This window comes from Bos grunniens, chromosome 10, assembly GCF_055505025.1.
Source record: "Bos grunniens cultivar Pamir isolate PY7600 chromosome 10, Bosgru_T2T1.0, whole genome shotgun sequence".
Classification (NCBI taxonomy): Eukaryota; Metazoa; Chordata; class Mammalia; order Artiodactyla; family Bovidae; genus Bos; species Bos grunniens.
In genome coordinates, this window is record NC_141174.1 from 29,910,613 (window position 1) to 29,933,517 (window position 22,905).

At 40.4% G+C, this 22,905-nt stretch overlaps 1 protein-coding gene across 5 annotated transcripts in view; it reads right to left on the reverse strand.

The window, feature by feature from the left end:
- PRKCH (protein kinase C eta) overlaps positions 1-22,905 on the reverse strand; it is a 233,160-nt gene that overhangs the window by 143,739 nt on the left and 66,516 nt on the right. For all 5 annotated transcript variants that reach the window (XM_086320372.1, XM_086320374.1, XM_086320373.1 and 2 more), the window contains exon 2: positions 14,662-14,725. In XM_086320372.1, the coding sequence (XP_086176498.1) occupies positions 14,662-14,725 (64 nt within the window). The remainder of the gene's footprint in view (positions 1-14,661; positions 14,726-22,905) is intronic.

Consider the following 22,905-nt stretch of genomic DNA (forward strand, 5'->3'; position numbering starts at 1 on the left):
GTTAAGTTCTGTCTTTGTCAATGAACCTCCCTAAAGTTCACTGTTGGAAGGACCCCTCCAGGTATTTTTAGGGACTCCTTTGGGTAGACTCTAAGCAACCATTAGGTGAGACAGTGATACCCAGACACTTCTACACAACGATTTCTGGACACTACAGACTTTATGGTTGTTGTTCGGGTGCTCAGTCATGTACGACTCTTTGCCACTCCATGGACTGCAGCATGCCAGGCTTCTCTGTCCTTCACCATCTCCTGGAGCTTGATCAAACTCATGTCCATTGAGTCAGTGATGCCATCCAGACTTATTTCAGAGTTATTACACCTTTTCTAAGAAATAGGTTATTCATTTCATTCCACTGAGACACCCAAACTTATCAAATGCTTTATCAAAATCCCTGTAATAGTGAGATTAATACAAGTAAACTAAATGCTCAAAGCATAATCATCAAGGGAACACTTTTAAACTAGCCCCTTCTCTGACATTCCTACTTGCTTAAAACTATCCTAATTCTGCTCACCATGTGAACAGCTGCTGTTTTCATTTTCTGAGTATCAGCTATATTCCATAATACAAGTTACACAATAAAAATCAGGTGCGGGGTCCAAGTGAGATCTTGTAGTTGATGCAAGTCTTGGAATTGGTTGACAGCCTGCTCCAATCACAGCTACTGTGCTGTGCTTAGTTGCTCAGTCGTGTCCAGCTCTTTGCGACCCCGTAGACTGTAGCTCACCAGGCTTCTCTATTCATAGGATTCTCCAGACAAGAATACTGGAGTCACTTGCCTTGCCCTCTTCCAGGGGAATCTTCCCAACCTAGGGATCCAATCCAGGTCCCCCACATTGCAGGTGGATTCTTCTACTGTCTGAGCCACCAGGGAAGCCCAATCACAGCTAAGGCCCTGACAAAGTAAATCCATGTGTCAGGTCCACCACCAACAAATAAGAGATCAACACCAATGGAGCTATACCCAGCCTTCGGAAAACTTGATGATACCTTCCAATATTTTTGCAAAATTAACCCTCCTCATGATAGTGCTGAGAAAGTCAGTGTAAAGTGGAAGGTATCAAACCTTTGAATCAGAAAAGTACACACTGAGTTATTTAATCTGTTCTTGTTTCTAAGAATTAGCATACAGGTGCCACAGTAACAAATACTGATAAATAAAAGGTGAAAGCACTTTCATAATTCTTGTCATTTTTAAAGACAGAACACCAATCAAATCTTTTAAAACATATATACTGTTTTTTTAAATGTTGGCTTCTATTGTAACTGGAATCACTTTAAATCGCCTTTTCCTGATTCCAGCTACTCAAAGAGAAGGGGAAACGCCTAGAAGTTGTCTCAAAGCCAACATTCCCATCCTGATTTTAGACGTTCAATACTGATTTGAGTCTCAGTATTAGCACCATATATACATATATACTAAGCAAGGCCCTTGGCCTCTGAGTCTCATTTTCTTCTCCCAAAGGTGCAAAAACTGTAACCCGACCTGTTTATGTCACAGCATTTTAAAGGTTCTTTAAAAAAAAAAATGCATTTAGGGTTTTGTCAACTCTTAAAAGACGACAGCAAAGTTATACACTCTGCTATGCAGTTTTTTTTCCTGTTTTTTTTTTTTTCAACCTGCAAACTTCCCAATCACCAAAATTTTCCATTAATCAAATTAGATATGATTTAAAGTACAACAGGGGCATTCAAACTTGGCCAACCATTAGAACCAGTCTAAGTTCTTATTAGCAGTCTGTTTTCCTGGCCTCTTCCCAGGAGATTCTGATTCAGTCTGGGGCCTGAAAAAAAAAAAAAATCTGCATTTTTCAAAATTCTCAAGTGATTTCATTGTTCTAGAACAGATCCTCCTCTCTTGCCATTTCACACTTTTTGAAGCCCTGTTTTCAGGACTTGATAATTATCAATCGAAGGACTCAGATAATGGAAGTGTCCTTGTTCACACAAAATGCAGTAAGAATTAACCTTCAAAAAGTTATATACTAAGTCTCCTATGTGCCCAGACTGACCTTTAACCTACTTACTTCTCCAGATGTCACTGCTGCTGCTGCTAAGTCACTTCAGTCGTATCTGATTCTGTGTGACCCCATAGACGGCAGCCCACCAGGCTCCCCCGTCCCTGGGATTCTCCAGGCAAGAACACTGGAGTGGGTTGCCATTTCCTTCTCCAATGCATGAAAGTGAAAAGTGAAAGTGAATGAGGCCCAAAAGAGTTTCTTACCCTAGGCCCAGAAGAGAGAGAGCTGGAAACACCTGGAGAGCAGCCTGAATGATCACCAGGCTAGTTTTTTGTATACTTGAAGGTCCTTTCCTTCTCAGGCTCATGCCCAGTTTACCCCCTCATTGCTATGTTACATGCTTTTTCTCCTCCATCACCCAGTTTACTCTCCTCTGAACATGATGGAGCTTTGTATCTATATGCTGGTATCCTCAGCTGAGTGCAGTTTTTAGGGCACAGTCTAATCACAGCAAGCTGTGGGGCTCAATGGATTCTAGCTGAACCTAAATTGTCTGACTGTGTTTTAGATAGGTCAGGTGTACAATAAGAGTAATTTCCTAATAACCTATAGCTGGAATTGAATTATACCTAATTATATTTAGCAGTGTATGGAATTGTTATATATTGCCAGATAGTACATTTGAATGTGTACTAAACAATGCAACTGATCCTAATGTAGCTTAGAACAATAAGAAACCCTGATGGAGTGCACAGAACTCAGGATAAATTTAAAAGTTTTTGCTTAACTTACATTAAATCACTATAAATGGATATAAATATGGTGCTCTATGGGCCCCTAGACAAAGAAGAAAGATTATGTTCAGCCAAATGGTAAGACAGCCTCAAATATAGGCGAACTTCACTCAATTAACAAAGATGTGTTCCCGATAAGGGAAGTGACATTAACAGCGTGCAGGCTTTGTCACAAGGATGCTAGCACCTCCCCTGAACTTCAGCGCTTGGTAACAATTCTCTCCTCTGCTAACACTCACTCACCCACCACACTCCCACCTTAGGGTTTTTTTGTATTTCCTGTCCCCTCTTCCTGTAACACAACGTCATGGTCCCTCCTTCCCTTCAGGTCGGCAGCTCCAACACCAACATAATTTGAACAGAACAGCACACACACAGTCCTCATCTCTGTCCCCTCACTCTGCCCTATTTTTTCCATAACATTTACCACTTGGCATATCATGTTAATTTGTCTAGTTGTTTGTGTCTCCGCCCACACACGAAATTTTGAGTTCCATAGGAATAAACTCAATGTCATTAGTAAATACCTACCTACACACATGCATGCATACATATATCACATGTTATACATAAACACACTGTGTGTCCAGAGAGAGTTCTCTTGATCCACTGGACCCAAGTGGTGATAATTTAGAAGTACTGCCCCATCCAGTATATTCTGTAACCCAAGTAAATTCAGAGAGATAGCAACCGACTTTCTCCAAAACAATGTTAGAACTAAGTTGCCACTTATGAAAATCAAAGGCAATCTCTGACATACACAAAGAATGTGTCTTCAACCCTAGACCACTAAGGCTCCCCTCGCCCACTCTCAACCTCACACAGGAAGTCATCTAGTGCTGAACAGAAATTTCAAACACCAGGATGAAATCCTAATGCTGATGACAAGTTTCAGGGGAGAAGAAACAGGTCTTCCTGCCTCTTCACCTGCCCACTGACACAGGCGTTATTGGGGAAAAAACCTACTAAAAGGGATGCCAATGTAACTGGCCTGGTACACAGAGCCTCTGCTGCCCTGTTCATTTGAAACAGTAAGAGCAGAACTAGGGTTGCTGGAAATGAAATTGAAGCACAATGAAACCAGGCTCTGTAGCAATTAATTTTTCTATCAAAAGATTAAATCATTTCTGTTTTCCCCAGATCTCAGCTCCACTGAGAGAATTCTGCATGAGTGTAATTCCAACTAAATATATATATATATATATATATTAAGCTTGAGAAAATGAAGATACTAGTCAGACACTGTGTTTTGCATGAATCTTGATTTCAGATGAACATGCTGGTGGGTGAGTGTCACATAAGGTGAATCTGCAGATGCTTCCATCCATAGGCTTTTGAGCTATTTTCGCGGTTCAGCTTTTAGTGCTAACAGCTCTGACCACTTGCTCAGAAGTACTGTGACTGCCTTGCTCTGCTCAAATCAAGCAAAGGTTTAGCATCAAGCTACCGATAGCAGCATCTCTAAAGTTAGAAACCACCATAGGTTTAGGTAGTTTGGGTGTCATTTCCTGACCTCCCTATTTTTATGAGAAAGGGCTTATAACAAAAACCCAGTGCAGAAGTAGAACACACAGTAAAAATAATTAGAGAAAAAGGATAACAGTTTTCAAAAATGACTGAATTTTTCTGTTGCGTATATCACCTAATTGTCACCTAATGTCGGTCCCAATAGAGCATACACAAAAGCTTGTCAGTTCCTTCTTTAAATTATCGCTAAAAATGCTGGACTTCTGAAAGAAAGATTAAAGGGGAGATAACCTAGAAATTCTAGAGATAATTTGGCTTCAGGACCCTTTTCTAGTCTTAAAAATCAAGGGCTCAGTTTTGGTTTTTGTGGGTTCTCTCTACTTTTATCATGTTAGAAATTAAAATTGAGACTTTAAAAAAATTTATTCATTTAAAACAATAACAAATCCATTGCAGGTTAACATAAATAACATTTTTATGAAAGATAACTTTATTTTCCAAAAAAAAATTAAATGAGAAGAGTGGCATTGTTTTACAATTTTGCAAATCCCTTTAGAGTGTGACTCAGAGGCCAGGATTCTTAGATCTGCTTCTGTATTCCATCTTCTACAACGCTGTTTTAGATGAAGTATGTGAACAACATCTACCCTCGTACAGACAGTAGTGGAAAAGAGAGTGTTTTAATAGCTTTTTCAGATGCTTCTTTGAGTCTATACCAAAACCTGACAACTGGTAGTTTAAGAGTTAGTTGCAATGTAGAATCTATATAATCAATGAGATTTTTATACTGTTACACTAACAAATTCATAAGAAAAGTCTTTTAAGTATTATAAGCTGACAGGCTTATATGGTGAGTATAAAATTTCCAAAATTCTACCCATGCCTTGCAGGATCCAATTTTAACACTAGCATCATATTCAGCTTTTTGCTTGGAAATAACAAGCTCATTTCATTCATTTTTAAGAAAATACCTGACAAAATCCTATGTCTCCATAACTACAGTTTGTCATTCTTTCAAGTAAAAAATGGTGTCCCATGGGGTGAAAAAAGTAGATCAACTATTCAAGTGTTCTTTCCTGAGACACAATAGTATTGCAGTATGTAGCAGAGTGCCTTATGCATTGCTGTTGTTCAGTCCCTAAGTTATGTCCGACTCTTTGCAACCCCATGGACTGCAACACACCAGGTTTTCCTGTCCTTCACCATCCCCAGAGTTTGCTCAAACTCAAGTCCATTAAGTCAGTGATGCTACTGAACCATCTCATCCTCTGCCACCCTCTTCTCCTTTGACTTCAATCTTTCTGAGCAACACAGTCTTTTCCAGTGATTCGGCTCTTCACATCAGGTGGTCAAAGTATTGCAGCTTTAGACTCAGCATCAATCCTTCCAATGAATAATCAGGGTTGAATATTCTGGAACTCCCAGAGATCTGCAGGACCACACTTTAGGGACCATTTAAAACTTTATCATCAATAGTCAATGAAAGTAAGAGAAGTAGTCAGGATGAAGCCAACAATGGTTGAGACATAACTAGGCAAATATAGCTATCATATGCTAACTGAACTCATTTGACTTATAATTTTTCCAAGTTCTAGTTTAATGCTTTCATTAAGAGAACCTACTGATGATGATGGTAAAACTCAGCAAATCTCAAGCTCAGTCTTCCCAGAGTTCTCTGATCTATACCTGGTATTTAAGAAGATGGTACCTTTCCCAGGATACTGTCAACCTTTAGGTGTAAGAGGGGGGACTTCAAAGAAAGTCTCGCAAAAGAACATTATCCCAAAAGAAAACAAAACTCTGTGAAGGTTGGGATTATATCACCTAAAGGACAGTTTTTATCCAAGGTAGAATAAAGAGAAAACATGGAAACACCTCCCAGATAGTTGATGGCCTAGAAAGATCTTAGACCTCTGCATCCCAGTCTGAGCTTGTGTCTGGGCTCCAGCACTCATTATTCAGGAGACCATCGCAACTCAGCATCCCGGAGCTGGATTCACCACTTGCATACTGAGGATTACATCAGCCTCAGAAGTTTGTCGTGAGGAGCAAATGAAATAATATGCATGATAGCACGAACATATAGAGGGCAACTATTAGGAGGGTAAGAGGCTATTTTGTTCCTGGAAGAAAATGAAACAAGAGTTGCTATTGGTCCTTGCTCAGTTTCAGGCTGAGCACAGCATCTGGTCCTCAGAAGGAGCTCAATAAATGAGCCTACTCTCATGGGAGAGAGGATCAGGTCAACTATGACACGGGCAGTTTAGCTTCAATTCTTTAAAAAGATCATTTCTTTTTCCAGTTTTCCTTCTCTCCCCATTGCCTCAATGCCTCTCTGTTACCCTCCAGCCCTGTCTCCACCCTGGCAGTCATTTCCAATGGGAGCCACAGAACTGCTTGGACCACCAGGAGCACCAAAGTAGCCACTACATCCCTCAGGTTGAATGTACAGAAAGAATATATATTTTTTAAAAAAGTTAGTTTTAAAAAGATATATCAACAATATGTCGCCAGGCTTGAAACATGAGAAAGGAATACTGAAAACTGCCATCAGAGATGACTTTTTCCCCGTTTAAAAATAACACACAGAGAGTGTGAGAAACTGTGAGTTGCAGCCTTCAAGCAGTTAACACATGTTTCATCTGCCTTGGTGTACGCGGCCGTGACGATTTAGCAGAGAACATAATTACAGGTAAACCAGTGGTTTGACACAGGAAATCTGAGCGAAAATGGTTCAAAAAGATCAGAATTTTACTCGATCTTACAGTATTGTATGATCCCTTAGAAGAAAGAATACTTTTGGCAGATACCAAAATTCTGGCACTTTCCATCCTTTCCCCAGAGGAAATGAGTATTAGCTCCAAGTAACATAAGAAAGAGTCTGAAAGAAGGGGGCAATTCAAAGCTTCAGTGAAGCTTTCTCAATGAGCTTCAAATCCACAAATGACAGGTTCTTTGTCAGACTGTATTTTTGTTTATCTTTTAAGAAATCACTTTTTCCTCCAAACTGGTACAGAATACTCTCAACTTTGCTTGGGGAACTTTGGGGAAAAGGTATGTCCACAAGATTCGTCTACCATTAATTCTTTTGCTTTACGTCATTCTTTAAGAAAACTATCTTAAAGTGAAACTTTCTAAGGGCAAAGTGTTATGTAATTGTTAATAGGAGATGACTTACCTGTCATTCGTTATGAGTGAGAACTTTACAACAGAACGAAAGGATTTGTCTTACTCATTTCTTCCTACCTGCAGTTTTTGACTCACAGCTTAGTATTTATTTAGAATCTTTAAAAATATTTCTGAAGTACTCTAGTCATTTAAGTTTTTAACTCTTCTTCTTCATCATACATAAAAATTGGGAATTAAGGATAAAATGTATACAGATAAAAAACACCAGCTTTAATTTATAAATGAGAATAGGTATCATGTGTTCAAAGTTAAAGCATCATTTGGCTATTGCAGAGGCAACCCACATACTGTTTTTTGTTTAGGAAATAGGTATTTTAAATGTGTAATTTTGATTTCTTATTAAGGAGAATTTCAAACACATGAAAAAGTAGTCAAACTTATAAACCTACATGTAACTGTCATCTAGCTTCTAAGAGGCAACTGTGGCCAATCTGGTTTTACCTGTACACTCTCTCCCCTTCTCCCACCTCTGGAATATTCTGAAGTATACCTCAGAAATCATTTTATCAGTAAACATTTCAGTAGATATCGGTCATAGACCCTCTATTTTAAGCTACCAAAATACCACAATCACAGCTAAATAAGGTTAATAATTCCTTATTATTATGATGTATACAGTCATACATTTTCCCAGTTGTATCCTGGGAGTTAGTTTTGCAATTCTTGCTTGGTATGTTTCACATGTTGAAGGTGGTTAATATGTTTTTCATTTGTTATTTTGGTTTTCTCTCCTTTTTTCTTTTTTTCTTCCAATTTGTAATCTTTTGCTATTTTTGGTTTTCCCTTCTCTTTTCTTTTTCTCTTCCAATTTTTAGTCAAAAAAAGCAAGTCTCTTGTCTTGTCAAATGTTTCCACATTTTGAATTTTGCTGATTGTACCTCATGGTGTCATTTTAAATGTGTCCCTATCCCCCTATTTCCTCCACAGTGGTGGTTAGATGTGGAAGCCTGACCAGATCTGGGCTTGATTTTTTGGCAAGACTACTTCACAAATGGGATGGTGTACTCCCATGAGGAAACACACGTCATCTGGTTCTCACTCTGTGGGCCAATCATTGAAGTATGAGATACCCTGAATTCAAGCAAACTTCACTTACATAAACTACATTATCTTCAAATCTTACACTGTATTTCTTAATAGCATTACAGTGCAGCAACATCTTTTTTGATTTGCTGAGGGGATATCACTATTTTAACAATTTCTTTTGTTGCCTTCCAATTATAAAAGTGATGAGTTTAGTTCAATGCATTTTCATCAATACTTCAAACCTTTTTTTTTTTTTTTTTTTGGCCACTCCGCTCTTCCAGGTAAGAACTAGTCCAGCATAGTGCCATCAAACAGAGCCATAGTCACAGCATCAGAAGGCTGCATTAAAAGTCCAGGTTTCTTTCATCACTTTAATAAAATTTCAGCTTGATTAGGTGGCTGATCCAGGGGTTAGCTCCAGAAAGGTTTAGCCAGAGTGAAATAAAGAATGACATGAGACAGTCCTTTCAAAACAATAAGTCAGTTCAACTGTGTCTTGGCAGCAGTGCTGAGGGGAATTCTATATCTGATCAAGAGTGATAACACCTTTCTTAATATGAACAATGGTGATGGGTTTTTGATCCAGTTGACAATGTTATGCCTTCAGCTCTGTGACAGATTTCCATGAAGAGTTTTTCTTGCTCCATCTCAGTTTAATGTTGGGTTCTGAAGCAGGCTCATCCTCTCATCTCAGCATTAAACATAAATCTATACATAGCACACTTTATGATCAAATTGTGAAGCTACTGCTGTTAACACCAATTTATGCATATTTTTTTTCCTAAAAGTCTTTTATGTTCTGTCCTTTCTCCAAACTTCATCAGCAAACATTTTGATGTCAATTTGGAAGATGTTCTACCATCTGGCAAAACAGTCCCTAACATGCAGTAAGCACTCAAATATTATTGAATAAGTAATAAATATACTAACAAAATGAGTGTTCATTAAGTAAACCTTCAACAGAGTTTGGGTAAGTTTGACAAATTATAATCTGTGAGCCAGATTCTTAATTATTGGTGTTCCACAGAGTTCTGCTCTTAGTCAACCTTGGTTTTCTAAATCTTCTCAGTGGGTCCTAGTCTCCAGACTGGCTCCCACTGGCAGCCAGAGCTATATCTCATGCCTAGATCCCTTAACAAACTCTAGACTCTTATTGCTACTAAGCATCTCCTCTTGGGTTTCCCACAAGTATCTCAAACTCCACCTGCTCAAAGCTGAATTCACCACTTTCTATTGATATGTTTCTAGTCTGGTGAATGACTGCACAACATCCTCTGAGCATCACCGGAGTCTCATCCTTCTTCATCCCTGACACCCCATGAATTGCCAATTCCTGCTGGTTTCAAGACCTACATATTTCTCATAGCTGTCCCCCACTCTCCATTTATCCCCACAGATTCCAACTTAACTCCAGTTCTAGTAATCTCTCTCTTAGAAAACTTTAATTGTATCTTACTGGCTATCTATACCCGTCTCCTCTTATGACCCTAATAGCCCCTGCTGCCAGCCCCATGTACCTATGACTACCAAGTAAGATTTTCCCATTCCTTAAAACCCTTCACTGGCACCCCATCATGTCTGCAAGCCTAGAAGCAGTGTAACCATGCAGTTTATCCTCTAACCTCATGGGATCCTCATGAGACTGCAAGATGATGCTGTGAGTGGTTTACACTGGTACCGCAGACAAACTCAGACTGTCCTGGGCAAACCTGTGCATGCCTGCAGGCTCAGTTGCTTGTCTGTGTTTGACTCTTTTCCATCCCATGGACTGTAGCCCTCCAGGCTCCTCTATCCATGGGATTTCCCAGGCAAGAATACTGGAGTGGGTTGCCATTTCCTTCTCCAGGGGATCTTCCCAATTGAGGGTTTGAACCCACTTCTCCTGCATTGGCAGGCAGATTCTTTACCACTGAGCCATGTGCATGAGGCCCTCCTCCCAAGTCTCTGCCGCATTTCTGGTCACACTCCCTCTCACTCAGCACCCCTCTCACTATGTTCAGTCTATGGAACTCTTCACTGTTCTCTCACCCCTATGCCTGTGAACACGCTGTCTGCCCCTCTTGAACTTTCTCCTCCACCAGCAATATCTCTATTGATTGTTCCACCATGCTCCTCCCCAGTGGAGCTTCCTCTAAAATCTCCTGGCTGATCTGATCACATGTTCCTGCCAGCCAGCACCATGCCTTGGACTTATTCCTGTGCTGGGCCCTGGGCCCCCGCACCGTACACATAGGCTGCATCTGCCCACAGCAGACGAGCTCATTCCAGTGTCTGTATCTTGTTCATCTTTACATCCCCAGCATCTGTGATGAGATCACAGGTCTGTACCCGGCAGGCATCGCTCATGTGATTTCTCATGTCATGTCTTATTTTTAATAAAAACTCTTTTGCCTTAGCTGCAAATTCAGCACAATTATCAAAAGATGAGAAGATGAGAGAGGGTGAAATAAGGACTAGTCAGCAGCTTGTAATGCCAGTCTGGTATATCTCAGACCATACCTCCATTTAAGCAATTGCTTTTTAAAGGAGAGCCTTGGGATTACAGCATCTCGGTTAATGGCAGAACCCGTAGAGCAGGCCATGAAAGGGAAACAGGCATAGTGATAAGCCAATATCACATTAGAAACTGTCCAATAAATTCTTGAGGCTTCTAGTATAAAAGAAAATCAGTGTCGAAATAAAATACACCTGCTGAGTATACATGGGTGCCACGCAGGGGTGGGGAGAATGACAGGAATCTTGCTGCCATGACAACAGGAACATGGAGATGTGCCTTCATAGAACACTCTACATCTTCCTACACACTCTATCATCTGACCTTCAAAATAACCCTGTGAGATAGATCAGATGTACATTGAGGCTCAACCAAGATTTCTTTCTTTTTTAACTTCACTTTCAGAGTATAGTTGATTTACAATGTTGTGTTAGTTTCTGCTGCACAGCAAAGTGATTCAGTTATACATGTATCTATTCTTTTTTCAGGTTCTTTTCATATACAGGTTATTACAGAATATTGAGTAGAGTGCCCTATGCTATAGGTCCTTGTTATCTATTTTGAATATAGTAGTGTGTATATGTTAATCCCAACCTCCTAATTTATCCTCCCCACACCTTTGCTTTCCCCTTTGGTAACTATGAATTTATATTCTGAATCTGTGATTCTGTTTCTGTTTTGTAAATCAGGTCATTTGTAGCATTTTTCAGATTTCACATATAAATGATATCATATGATATTTGTCTTTCTCTGCCTGACTTACTTCACTTAGTGTGACAATCTCTAGGCCCATCCATGTTGCTGCAAATGGCATCATTTCATTCTTTCATCAACCAACATTTCTTGAGTCTTGACAATCCCTCTGGGATCCCAGGCCAACGCCCCCTTCAGAGCCTGAGCCACACCAGGCAAGCCTGACCTCACCCTGCTTCTTTATGTAAAGCCCTCCAGCACCCCAGGTGGGAACTAGAGCTCCAAATGTTCTACCTGGTAGCCAGAGATGATCTAGGGTGGCTGGCAGGAGAGAGGCCAAACCAGGGACATTCTCACAGAGCCAGGTCCATGTGCTGCCACAGCTGAGGCAGGAGCGTGGGGGCTGGGGAGCTCCAATCCTTCCTTGCGTAACACGCACAGAGACACCCGTCACATTCTCTGCATCTGACAAGGAAGCTGTGCCCTAAGGCGGCAGCAACGTGCCAGCTCAAGTTGAGCCCCAGCCTAGGAGCTAAACTGACAAGATAAGGCTCCCACAGACAGGGAGATCAGCTCTGAGCTTCTAAAATACAGCCCACACAGTGATGCTACAGATCCTGAAACTTGAACATTAAAAATCTCCTTCTCATGGGTAAAACAGCCCTTTTAACACCGTTTAAAAATAAAAAGCACACCTAAGAGGGGTAGAATGCTAAGATATCGATCACTATCACTGTGGTATGAATTAGCCCATGAATTCCCTGTCTTCCTTATTAGCAAGAGTTCCTGGAGAGAGGAGATCACTGAGCATCTTTCTGGAGTAAGAGACATTTGAAGACAGAGAACAGGAAGGACTAACTTAAAGGGTCGGTGGAATTACCCAAGGTGAACTTGGCCTGCCTCGCTATTTAACCCAGGGTCACCTCTGAAAGGAATATTATTGCAATGGCCTAGTAAGAACTCACCCTGAGTAACACTTGACATTCCTTTATCACTATAACTAATAAATTAATACTATGAGAATATTGAGGACTATTCCAGCACCATTGTTCTCATGTTTCTAGTGTACAATTAAGGAAGATAGAAATGTAATAAAATTTATTCTTAGAGAGCCAACATAACTCTAAAAAGAGATGTCATGTAACAACAACAGCACCATCAGACCTGGTCTAATCCACATGGCCTTACTCCTCTGGTCCCTTGCAACTTACTGCAGCATATTCAGGTAGTTCAGCATATTCAGAATCCTAGCCACTCCTCCTTCATGCCCGACACTCCCTGCTGGGTTTGTCTAAACCATGGTTGTACCCACCTTCCATGTGCTGTAAGAATGTTCTATCAGCAGTGTTCTGTAATATTACATTATATTTTATTTGACTGAGTTATGAGCAGATTCATTTTTTCTAGCAAATCCTGTTTGTTCAAAATGCCAAGCAAAACCAAAAGACTTGTGAGCAGGCAGAAGATGCCTAAACTATAATTTGGACAGTTTTTTCATGTTCAAGTAACCCAAGTTTCTGTTAATTTCAATATCAGAGCAAAAAGATAAGATGCAACAATTGAGACAAGTTGAAAAATATTAACCTTAAGATAATTTGCCCACATGAAGGAGAAGGGTTGCATGGGATAAGAGAAAATCATTTCTCAAAGGTGTCACCAATTCGCAAAATGCCAACACCAAACAGACAAACCATAAAGCCACACCTCTACAGAACTTTGCAAGGATTTTAGTAATGGTAGAATAGCTTGCAAAGGACTCACCCTGCCAACAAAAACAATATTTAGAGATATATTCTAAAACAATTAATTGGAAACACTGGAAAGCCACTAGAAAAGGGACAGAAATTACAAGGAATTTTATATGCAAATTAATACCACAAGTTATCATTCCATAGCCACCAGCATGTCCAAAATTAAAGAGAATTACCACATCAAATGTTGGTGAGGACATGGAGTAATTAGAACTCTCACACGTTGCTGGTGGGAATATAAGAATACAACCACTTTGGAAAATCACGTGAGTTTCTTATAAAGTTAAACATGTATCTACTGTGTTATTCAGCAATTCCATTGCTAAGCATTTACCCAAGAGGAATCAAGGTGTAATTTACAGACAAGAATATTGATGGAAGCATTCTTCATAATAACCCCAAACAGGGAAAACTCCAAAATGTCCATCAGGACAAGAATGAGCAAACAAAATTGTGCTACATTTATAGAATGGAATATTCAGCAATAAAAAAGAGTAGAATACTAATATACACAATGACATGAATAGATCTCACAGAAATTATGCTGAGCAAAATAAAGCAGACACAGGAGAGAACATGTTATATAGTTCCATTTATATGAACTTCCAGAATAGACAAGACAAAACTACAGTGAAAAAACAAAACAAAATATTGCATTTACTATCTCTGGCAGCAGGGGATTAACTAGGAAAGGACACAGGGAACTTTCAGAAGGATGGAAATGTTATGTCTTAGATTGGAGTGCTAGTTACATGGTTGTACGCATTTTTAAAATAAAATTCTTCACTTCTGATCTATTCAATTCACTGTATATAAACTTTACCTCAATTAAAAATAAAGGAAAGAGGGAGGTGAGGGTAGTGTCAGGGGAAGAGGAAAAGAATCACTCGAAGGACAGGATGAAATAAAGATTATAAGAAAGAGAATATGATCTTTCAATTTTTAATACATTAAGAGGCAAACTAAAGGTTTGGCCCAAAGCCAAAAATTTAAGTACAATTTAATAGACATGAACCAAAAGAGGCAAGAACTTCTTGAACTAAGAAGATGATGAATTAAAAAACAAAACAGAAGATTGCCAGAATTAGCAAATATATTTGCTCTGGCAACCAAAACCAATAGACCATTAGGCAATAAAATACCAACCAGCCTAATTTAAACAGTTAATTTTTTAAAGTATCTTTTATAAAATATTCTTTTTATAATTTCTATGATAGAAATTCCTATTGAGTATAAACTCAATAGTACACAAATACCAGAAACCATTCCAAATTCATTCTTACCTTCAGTGAAACTCCCTGTTAGGGTTATTACGACAAACACTTTCCCTTCTGGCTCCAGATCCACCTAGAAAGAGAGGGAAAAATATGTTATATTCTAATTTTGAAGTATTCTTTTGGTGGATCTCAAAAAATTCTTTACAGAGGCCTCAACGCGCAAATCACAGCCACAGATCAGATCTAAGTCTTTCACTGAACAGTAGATGGGCAAGAAACAAGTAACAGTGAAAGAAGCTGTGAAGGATGAAAACCAGATCTGAATGAAACTATCCTTTGCAATGTTTCCCCTCTCTTGAAATTTTTCCTCTTCCATTGTGGCTCTTTGAGATATTGATAAGCATTCATACACAAGGTCACCGTTTCTGAAACATCCCTAACTGATGTACAGCGTTTGTAAGAACAATATTTTGCTAAACCACATGGCAAGTATATAAAGTAGAGAAATAATGGCAACACAAAAGGCTATGAACCCATGTGGTATGGTCAGCTGCACACCTGTAGTTTGGGGAAGTAAAGAGCTTGACTTAAAGAGTGCTGTCCCTGTCTATACCATTTCCACCTGAGTGCAATTCATCTTCAGGAAGCACCAGGAGAGGCAGGACATGTGCTGTGCATTCCCTACTCTCAACTGTTCACAGGAACATCAAGGTTCCTTTCTGTTCTCACCTATGAGCTGAGAAAACAAGATGGACATCCTGCCAATGAGGCAGCTGGACGTCTTCTCACTAGATCCCATCCTCTGAAAACATGCCCGTCTCTGACCACATGGGCCCAGGTAGGCAGGCTCTGCCCTCTTCATGCCAACTTTGAACTACCCATGAACACCTCTAAGCCATGGATTCTGATACATAAATTTACAATATTTTAATTGTAATTAAATAAATAAATTTACAATTGTCCTTAAATGTTTGTTGGCCAAGCCCAAATGAACTTCTTGGCTAACCCAATAAAGACCTCATCAAGTTTAGCCCATGACTTCAGTTCTGCCTCTGACCTGAAGACAGAAAGGTCTGGAGAAGTTGAGTATAGACATGGATGGTATTTTGAGTAGAATATTAAATTTAAATGAGCTGAAAATCATATGGTACAGTGTTCAAACTAGACCAGAACGTGGACTCCAGTCTGACCGGCACAGTGGCTCTGGGCAAGGTCTTAACCATCCCCTGTTTCACTGCTCACATCTCCAAGTCCATGATATCATTACTCAGCATTTCTGACATTGCTCCCATAAGACAACCTCAAAGAACTTTGACAGTACTATTTACTGCTTGTACTATACCAACAGGTGACCCATACTGAATGGAAAAAAATGCATTGACCATACACTAGCTCACTGCCACCTGTCTTTAAACACTACACCCTGTTTTTACTTGTACAAAAGTAGTGTTTGGTACTGACTCAGAAAGCTTCATCTACATAAGAGCTGATTCTTATAAACTCTGCCTTTCTCTGCCTTCAGTCTACTACTATCAACGTGGTTACCGCACTGTAACTCACCCCAGTGTTCAAACCAGCTTCTTGCATCACGACTACGGCTAACTTAACAATACCCCCTTAACTACCTTAACACCACTTGTGAACCCTTATAGAACAGCTCTGAAAATAGAACTCTCTGGAGAGATGACTAAACAGGATGTCAGTCTCTAATTGTCTCCACTCTCTGCCTTGACTTGTTTCAAATCAAAAATATTTTTAAAAGCCACTCCCTCATCTTCAATATAAAATCCTGTCAGAGCTACACACATGCACACACTGACCTCACATCATCAACTGCTGCTGGCACAGAAGGAGCTGCTGCCAGCCCCAGACAGACAGACTGCCAGGCCACCTCTGTGACCCAACACGTGAACTCCCTCCAACACTGCCTGATGGCCTACAAAGAAGGTCCCTCCACCGCACGGGTCAGGAGCTGCTCTGACAGAAAGCAGGAGACTCCAGCAAAGAGAACCAGGTGCTCTCACAGTGTAACAGGTTTGATCCTCAATTTTGACCCAAGCCACCATTGTGGTGGAAAAGCCAGACTCAAATACCATCTATAAACCGAGTTCATCTAAGACCTCTGACCTTAGAACAAGATTTTACCAACTGCAGGGGAGAGGCGGGGATGTTTTGGGAGAATGGCATTGAAACATGTATAATATCATATAAGAAATGAATCGTCAGTCCAGGTTTGATGCAGGATACAGGATGCTTGGGGCTGGTGCACTGGGATGACCCAGAGGGATGGTACAGGGAGGGAGGTGGGAGGGGGGTTCAGGATGGGGAGCACGTGTACACCCGTGGTGGATTCATGTTGATGTATGGCAAAACCAATACAATATTGTAAAGTAATTAGCCTCCAATTAAAATAAATTTAAATTAAAAAATAATAATAAATGAGACATGAAATCATGTGATGAGTTTCATACAACAGAGATTTTTAAATGGAACATAAAACATGAACAAGCCAAATATGAAGGAAAAGTACTATGTCATGAAAATTGTTTGCAGTTCTGTATGCATAATAAGGGCATACTGGGCTTTACGGTAAAAATGTATTCCTTACCGTGTTACAGAGAAACAGTTTGACACTGTGGCCTTAAAGGTTAACTGCTCCATCTACACAGTGCAATGGCTTGGCATCTATTCATGGGGGCTGTTCAGACACTTTCAGTGACAGCCAACTGATACCACTGCAGCTGACCTCTTTCATTCCTGTCCCCCAGGGTAATCGTTCTCTGTAACCAATAGCTTCCATGGGTGGAAATGCAGTGGCCAATAGCTCCCATTCACCAACCCTAGTTTTGGGCCCTATAGCTGTAGCACATATTTTAGCTCTAGGTAGAATATCCATGCCAGCTTCTGGCAACAGCCCTTCAGCTTTGAGAACCACCCTGCCCTCACATTAGTCCATGGCTCAGCTGCGATTCTATCCCTGCTTCAGAGTGGACATGAGAACCAAGTTTGCCAAGCAGAGCACTGAATTCCCTCAGTCACGATGACCGGCCTGAAACCGACATATGCCCTATATCACCATCTGAGTACTTGCTACTCCCTACCCTTAGTCACTGGTGCAGCTTTGGGCAACAAAACGCAAATAGGTTCAATCAGGAATCCTGGATCTATAGGGAGTGATACAATCTCACTCCAGCTGAACTTCAATCTGGAAGGACAGAAACGGGAATGTCTGGCACCATTTTGTGACATTGGGCTGCAGAATGAAGCCAATAAAGAAGAGAGAGCTGAGAAAGAAACAGACCAGGTCTTGATGTCATTAAAAGCCTCAGATCAAGCGCTGCTTGATTCTTCTGGACTTCTCAGTTATTTGAGCCCCTACATTCTTTTTCCTTTAGCCAGTTTGAGTAAGGTTTTTTGTTTGTTTGTTTTGTTTTAATCACTTGCACCCAAAAAGGCTTATCCAAATTGGCAGCCTAAGAGGATAAGTCATATTTTTAATAAAGTCAATGACCACCTCCCCTGTACACCATCTAACACCCATGCCACCCCCTACAATCTGTTTCCCTGTCTCTTCCCAGCACTGAAACAGCTCCTGTAACCCATGTGCGCACCTGATGGTCAGATCCAAAAATGTGTCTGTCTTTTCCTCGGCTGACTTCTCTGCAGTATCTGATGCTCTGGACAGCTTCCTCTTTCATGAATCTCTCTATAAACCCTGCTGCTCCTAAGTCCTCTTTTCCTGCCATTGGAATATTCAGATTCATGATTTCAAAACCCACCTGAGAATCTTTTGGAGTAAGAGAAAACACAAACACATCAGAACCTCCAAAAGGGTATGGTCACTTACCTAAGTCTCAAGCACAGACTTTACTTCCAAACCTATCTACGCACCTTTTCTGAAAGTCTCCATCTCTATGTCTCATGAGACAAGTCCCTTTAATTCAACATGTCCAGAGTAAAAGTCTTATCTTGTACCCACTAACTGACTCCCCCCATTCCTGATTCCACATTTTCCCAGCAGCCCACACTCCTCACCATGTGCATGTAATCCTACCACATAACTCCAAGTCCACTTTCTGAGAATCTTCTCAGCCCACCCACCCCTTCCTCTTCATCCTCCCCCTCTGCCTCACCTAGCCTCTTGCAGAAGCGGCCTCCTAGCTGGTTTCTGTCTCCAGACTCATTGTGCTCCAACTGTTACCACTGACATTTCAAAAGTGAACATCTGACTTTCTAACTTAAAATCCTTCTATGCATCCTCTCCCTTCTATGATAATAGCCAAACTCCTCAGCAGGGCACACAGCCCTGCATGCTGTGTCCTCACCATCCCAAACACGTACCACCCATATCTCAGCCTCTTTCAATTATCTGTAGACTCTGCGGGGAGGCATGTTATTTCATTTATAAGCTGAGAGATCAGCAAAATGGATTCTGGGTCAGACAGCATAATGGAGAATGTGGTCAAAATGGTAGAAAATACCCATTACCTGTCTGAAGCTTACTGCCTAGTGATTTGGGGCATGCGGCCTTTTTATCTAGAAAATCCTTCTCTTTGTGAACTGTCAAACTCCTATTGGTCCATCAAGAGTCAACTCAAAACTCACTTTTTACAGGAAGACATTCTGAGACCACTTTTGTTTTAGTTATTTATTTTTATTATTACTTTTTAAAGATGGTTTTATTACTTTGCCAGGCAAAGAGGGGCGCATCAGGCTTTTTTTATAAGGGAGGGAGTGTGATTTATTTATGGCTGTGCTGAGTCTTCTTTGCTGCTCACAGGCTTCTCATTGAGGTAGCTTTTCATTACAGAGCGTGGGCTCTAGAGCACGTAGGCTCAGTACCTGTGGCGCAAAGGCTTAGCTGCTCTGCGGCATGTGGGATCTTCCCGGACCAGGGATAGAACCTGTGTTCCCTGCATTGTAAGGCAGATTCTTAACCACTAGACCACCACAGAAGTCTCAAGACCTCTTTTAGACAAGTGGCCAACTCCACACCATTACAGAGACCATTGTTGGAACCCACTTATTGTTATAGTCATTATGCCCTGGTCACTTAGGACACTGCCTTGCACATAAGAGGACTGAAATGGTTTTGTGAGTGAGTAAATTAACAAACCAACAGGGATATTCCAAATAGTTTCACACAGGACATGGTTTTCTCCTCCTTTACCATTCTGATAAGTTTCCTCCAGATAAGCTCCAATTTCTCCACACCGCCATGAAAGAGTGAACATCAGCCCACAGGTGCAACCAAACCTTAACAGTCTAAAGCAAGGTCATCACAACCTTGATGTCAACACTGACAGTGCCCTTTAGTGATGCAGCTGCAGACGTCACGAACACTTTAGAGAAGATCCAGTGACCCAACCTGAGTTTGTCACCCACTAAAACCTTTGCATCTCCTCTACCTGCTGTAAGGCTCTGCTTCCCACATCCTAAACAGTGATTAGGCCCCAAATCCTAAGCTTTGTATTTTTCTACAGAATTTCAGCTCACTTCTATGGGTCCCAAGGCTCACTGAATCCCAAATCCAGTCATTCAGTCACTCGGCTCGTCAGCTTCATGGCCTTCCAAATCAGGGCCTGGGTTACCTTGTCATCATCTATGGCACTTACAGAATGTCCACTATAACAGGGCTGAGGTCAGAGTGCCCAGGAGGTCCCACTTACAAAGTCAGACCTTGAGCATTCTTTCTGTAACAGTCATTCAGGGAGAAGAGAATAAACTAAGCCCTCTTGCCTATAGACCACTTCTATTAGTGAGGAGGGCAACTCCTGTGTCCTTATTGAAATTCAGAAAGCAATGGCCTTCAAAATATGGCATTCTTACGAACCCATATAGGATGTTCCTATATGCAATACTGAACTTCAACTCACACACTGTAGCTTATACAAAAATTAACTCAAAATGGATTACAGACCTAAATATGTAGCCTAAAACTTTAATACTTCAAGAAAAATACATCAGAGAAAATCTTTGGGACCTTGGGTTAGGCAAATATTTCTTAGATATAAGACCAAAGTGCAACCCATTAAAAAACAAAATGATAAACTGGACTTCATTTAAATGAAAAGGTCTGCTCTTCGAAAGATACTTTCAAGAGAATGAAAGACAAGCTACAGATCAGGAGAAAATATATGTAACTTTTTTCTCATAAAATAACTCACTTAACTCTGTTTTAAAACAAACAAAAAAAAAAACACTCAATTTTTTAAAAATGAGCTTCATTACTTAATTTCACCAAAGAAGACATATATAAAGATGGCAAATAGGTACATAAAGACAAGATCAACATACTTAGTCATTAGAGAAATGCAAATTAAAACCAAAATGCAAAAACAATGCCTACCTATTAGGAGGTTTAACATTAAAAAGTCTGAAGATACTAAATGAAAGAATGTGGAACAACTGGCATTCTCATATGCTGTTAATAGGATTGTAAAATGGTACCATCACTTTGGAAACAGTTTGATATTTTCTTAAAAGGTACACATACATTTCCCATTTGATCCAGTCACTTGACTTATATTTAGGGAAGAATAATGCAAGCATATGTTCAAAGATATGTATGCAAATGTTCACAAGGGCTTTTTAAAAAATACAATATAGCCATACAATGGAATGTGTATTAGTCGCTCAGTTGTGTCTGACTCTTTGCAACCCCATGGATTACAGCCAGGTTCCTCTGTCCATGGAATTCTGTAGGCAAAAATACTGGAGTGGGTAGCCATTCTCTTCTCCAGGGGATCCTCCCGACCCAGGAATCGAACCTGGGTCTCCAGCATTGCATGCAGATTCTCTTAGTAGCCCCCTAGGAAGCCCTAGTATTCAAGAATAAAAAGAATAATCTATTGATGTATGTAGCAAAAAGTAAGAATAGTAAATAAAAGAAGCAAACACAAAAGAGAATATTCTGCCTAGAAAAAGCAAGACAACATACAGTTTTACATGGCTATAAACATATAGCTTCTATATTGGCAGAAAACATATCTGTGGTTGCCTGGGGATGGGTAAGAGAAATAGGACAAGTGGTAGAAAGGGATTAAAAAGGGGCAGGAGAGCATCAAGGCTATTAAATGGGGAAAGAATACTCTTTTTAACAAATGGTGCTGTGACAACTGTATTCCACATGCAAAAGAATAAAAGCGAACCCCTACCTCACACCATATGTAAATATGAAATCAAAACGGATCACAGACCTAAAACTAAGAGTTATAGCTATAAAACTCTTAGAAGAAAACAGGAATAAATTTTCCTGACTTTGGGTTAGGCAATGGTTTTTTAGGTATGACAGCAAAATTACAAGTGACAAGAAAATGATAAATTGGACTGCACCAAAATTTAAAACATCTATGGTATAAAAACAAACGAAACAAGTGCCTACATCTCACTGCCCAAATGCTCTTCCCAAAGTGCCACTCTCATCAACTTTCCTCCATCCAAGCCTCCAGAGGCTTCCCAGTGCCTCCAGAAGAAAACTCATTCCGCTTCACCTGGCTTTCCAGGGCACCGTGAGCTCCCTTCTGTATCCCCACTAATTAACCCAAACCTCTTCTTCAAATTTCCATTATTTAAACCTGCTCTGCTAGTCAGGTCTGTTTCCTCACTGTGGTATAGCCACACCTGTGCTTGTGCTGCTGTCTCTGCTTAGAAAGCCATTCTCTCTTCATCTATCCACTTATCCCAACCTTGGCTGGATGACTTCTAGGGTCAGGATCATTGCCAGGTGCTCAGGATTTCCCAGAGAAGTTCCCTGGGGCTGAGGGTGAAAGGAGCAGCTGAGTGTACCTGGCAAAGATGATTCAGCTACAGAAGTTGAAGGAAGAAACTTTTGCCAGGAAGATCCTGACATGCGCATCGATCCCTCCAGTCTCAAAATTCCTTTCTCGATTATTATCTTAGTATTTACCAAAGCCCTTGAACAATTAGATAAAATTTCACAGACTTACATCTCATCACTTGCAGTTATGTCTGTAAGTTCCATTCCCAAGGGAGCTGACAATTTTGTTTTTTTTTAATTCTCCAAAGGACCTAGCAGAGTTCCTTGAACCAAGTAAGCACTCAACAAATAGCTGCTGATTTGGTCTAGTGAGCCAAATTGGGAGGTCATCTGACCATCTCAATTTCATCACCTATAAAATAGGAATGACAGTATTTTGCCCTACAATAAATACTCTGTGACAGTACTTCATAAAATATAAAAGCACTTCAAGATGGCCCCAAGGCAAACCAGTAGCATATGGACTACACAGGCCCACTGCTTAGGGATCATATTCGGATTGCTGGACGTGCCACCATACTGCCAGACCC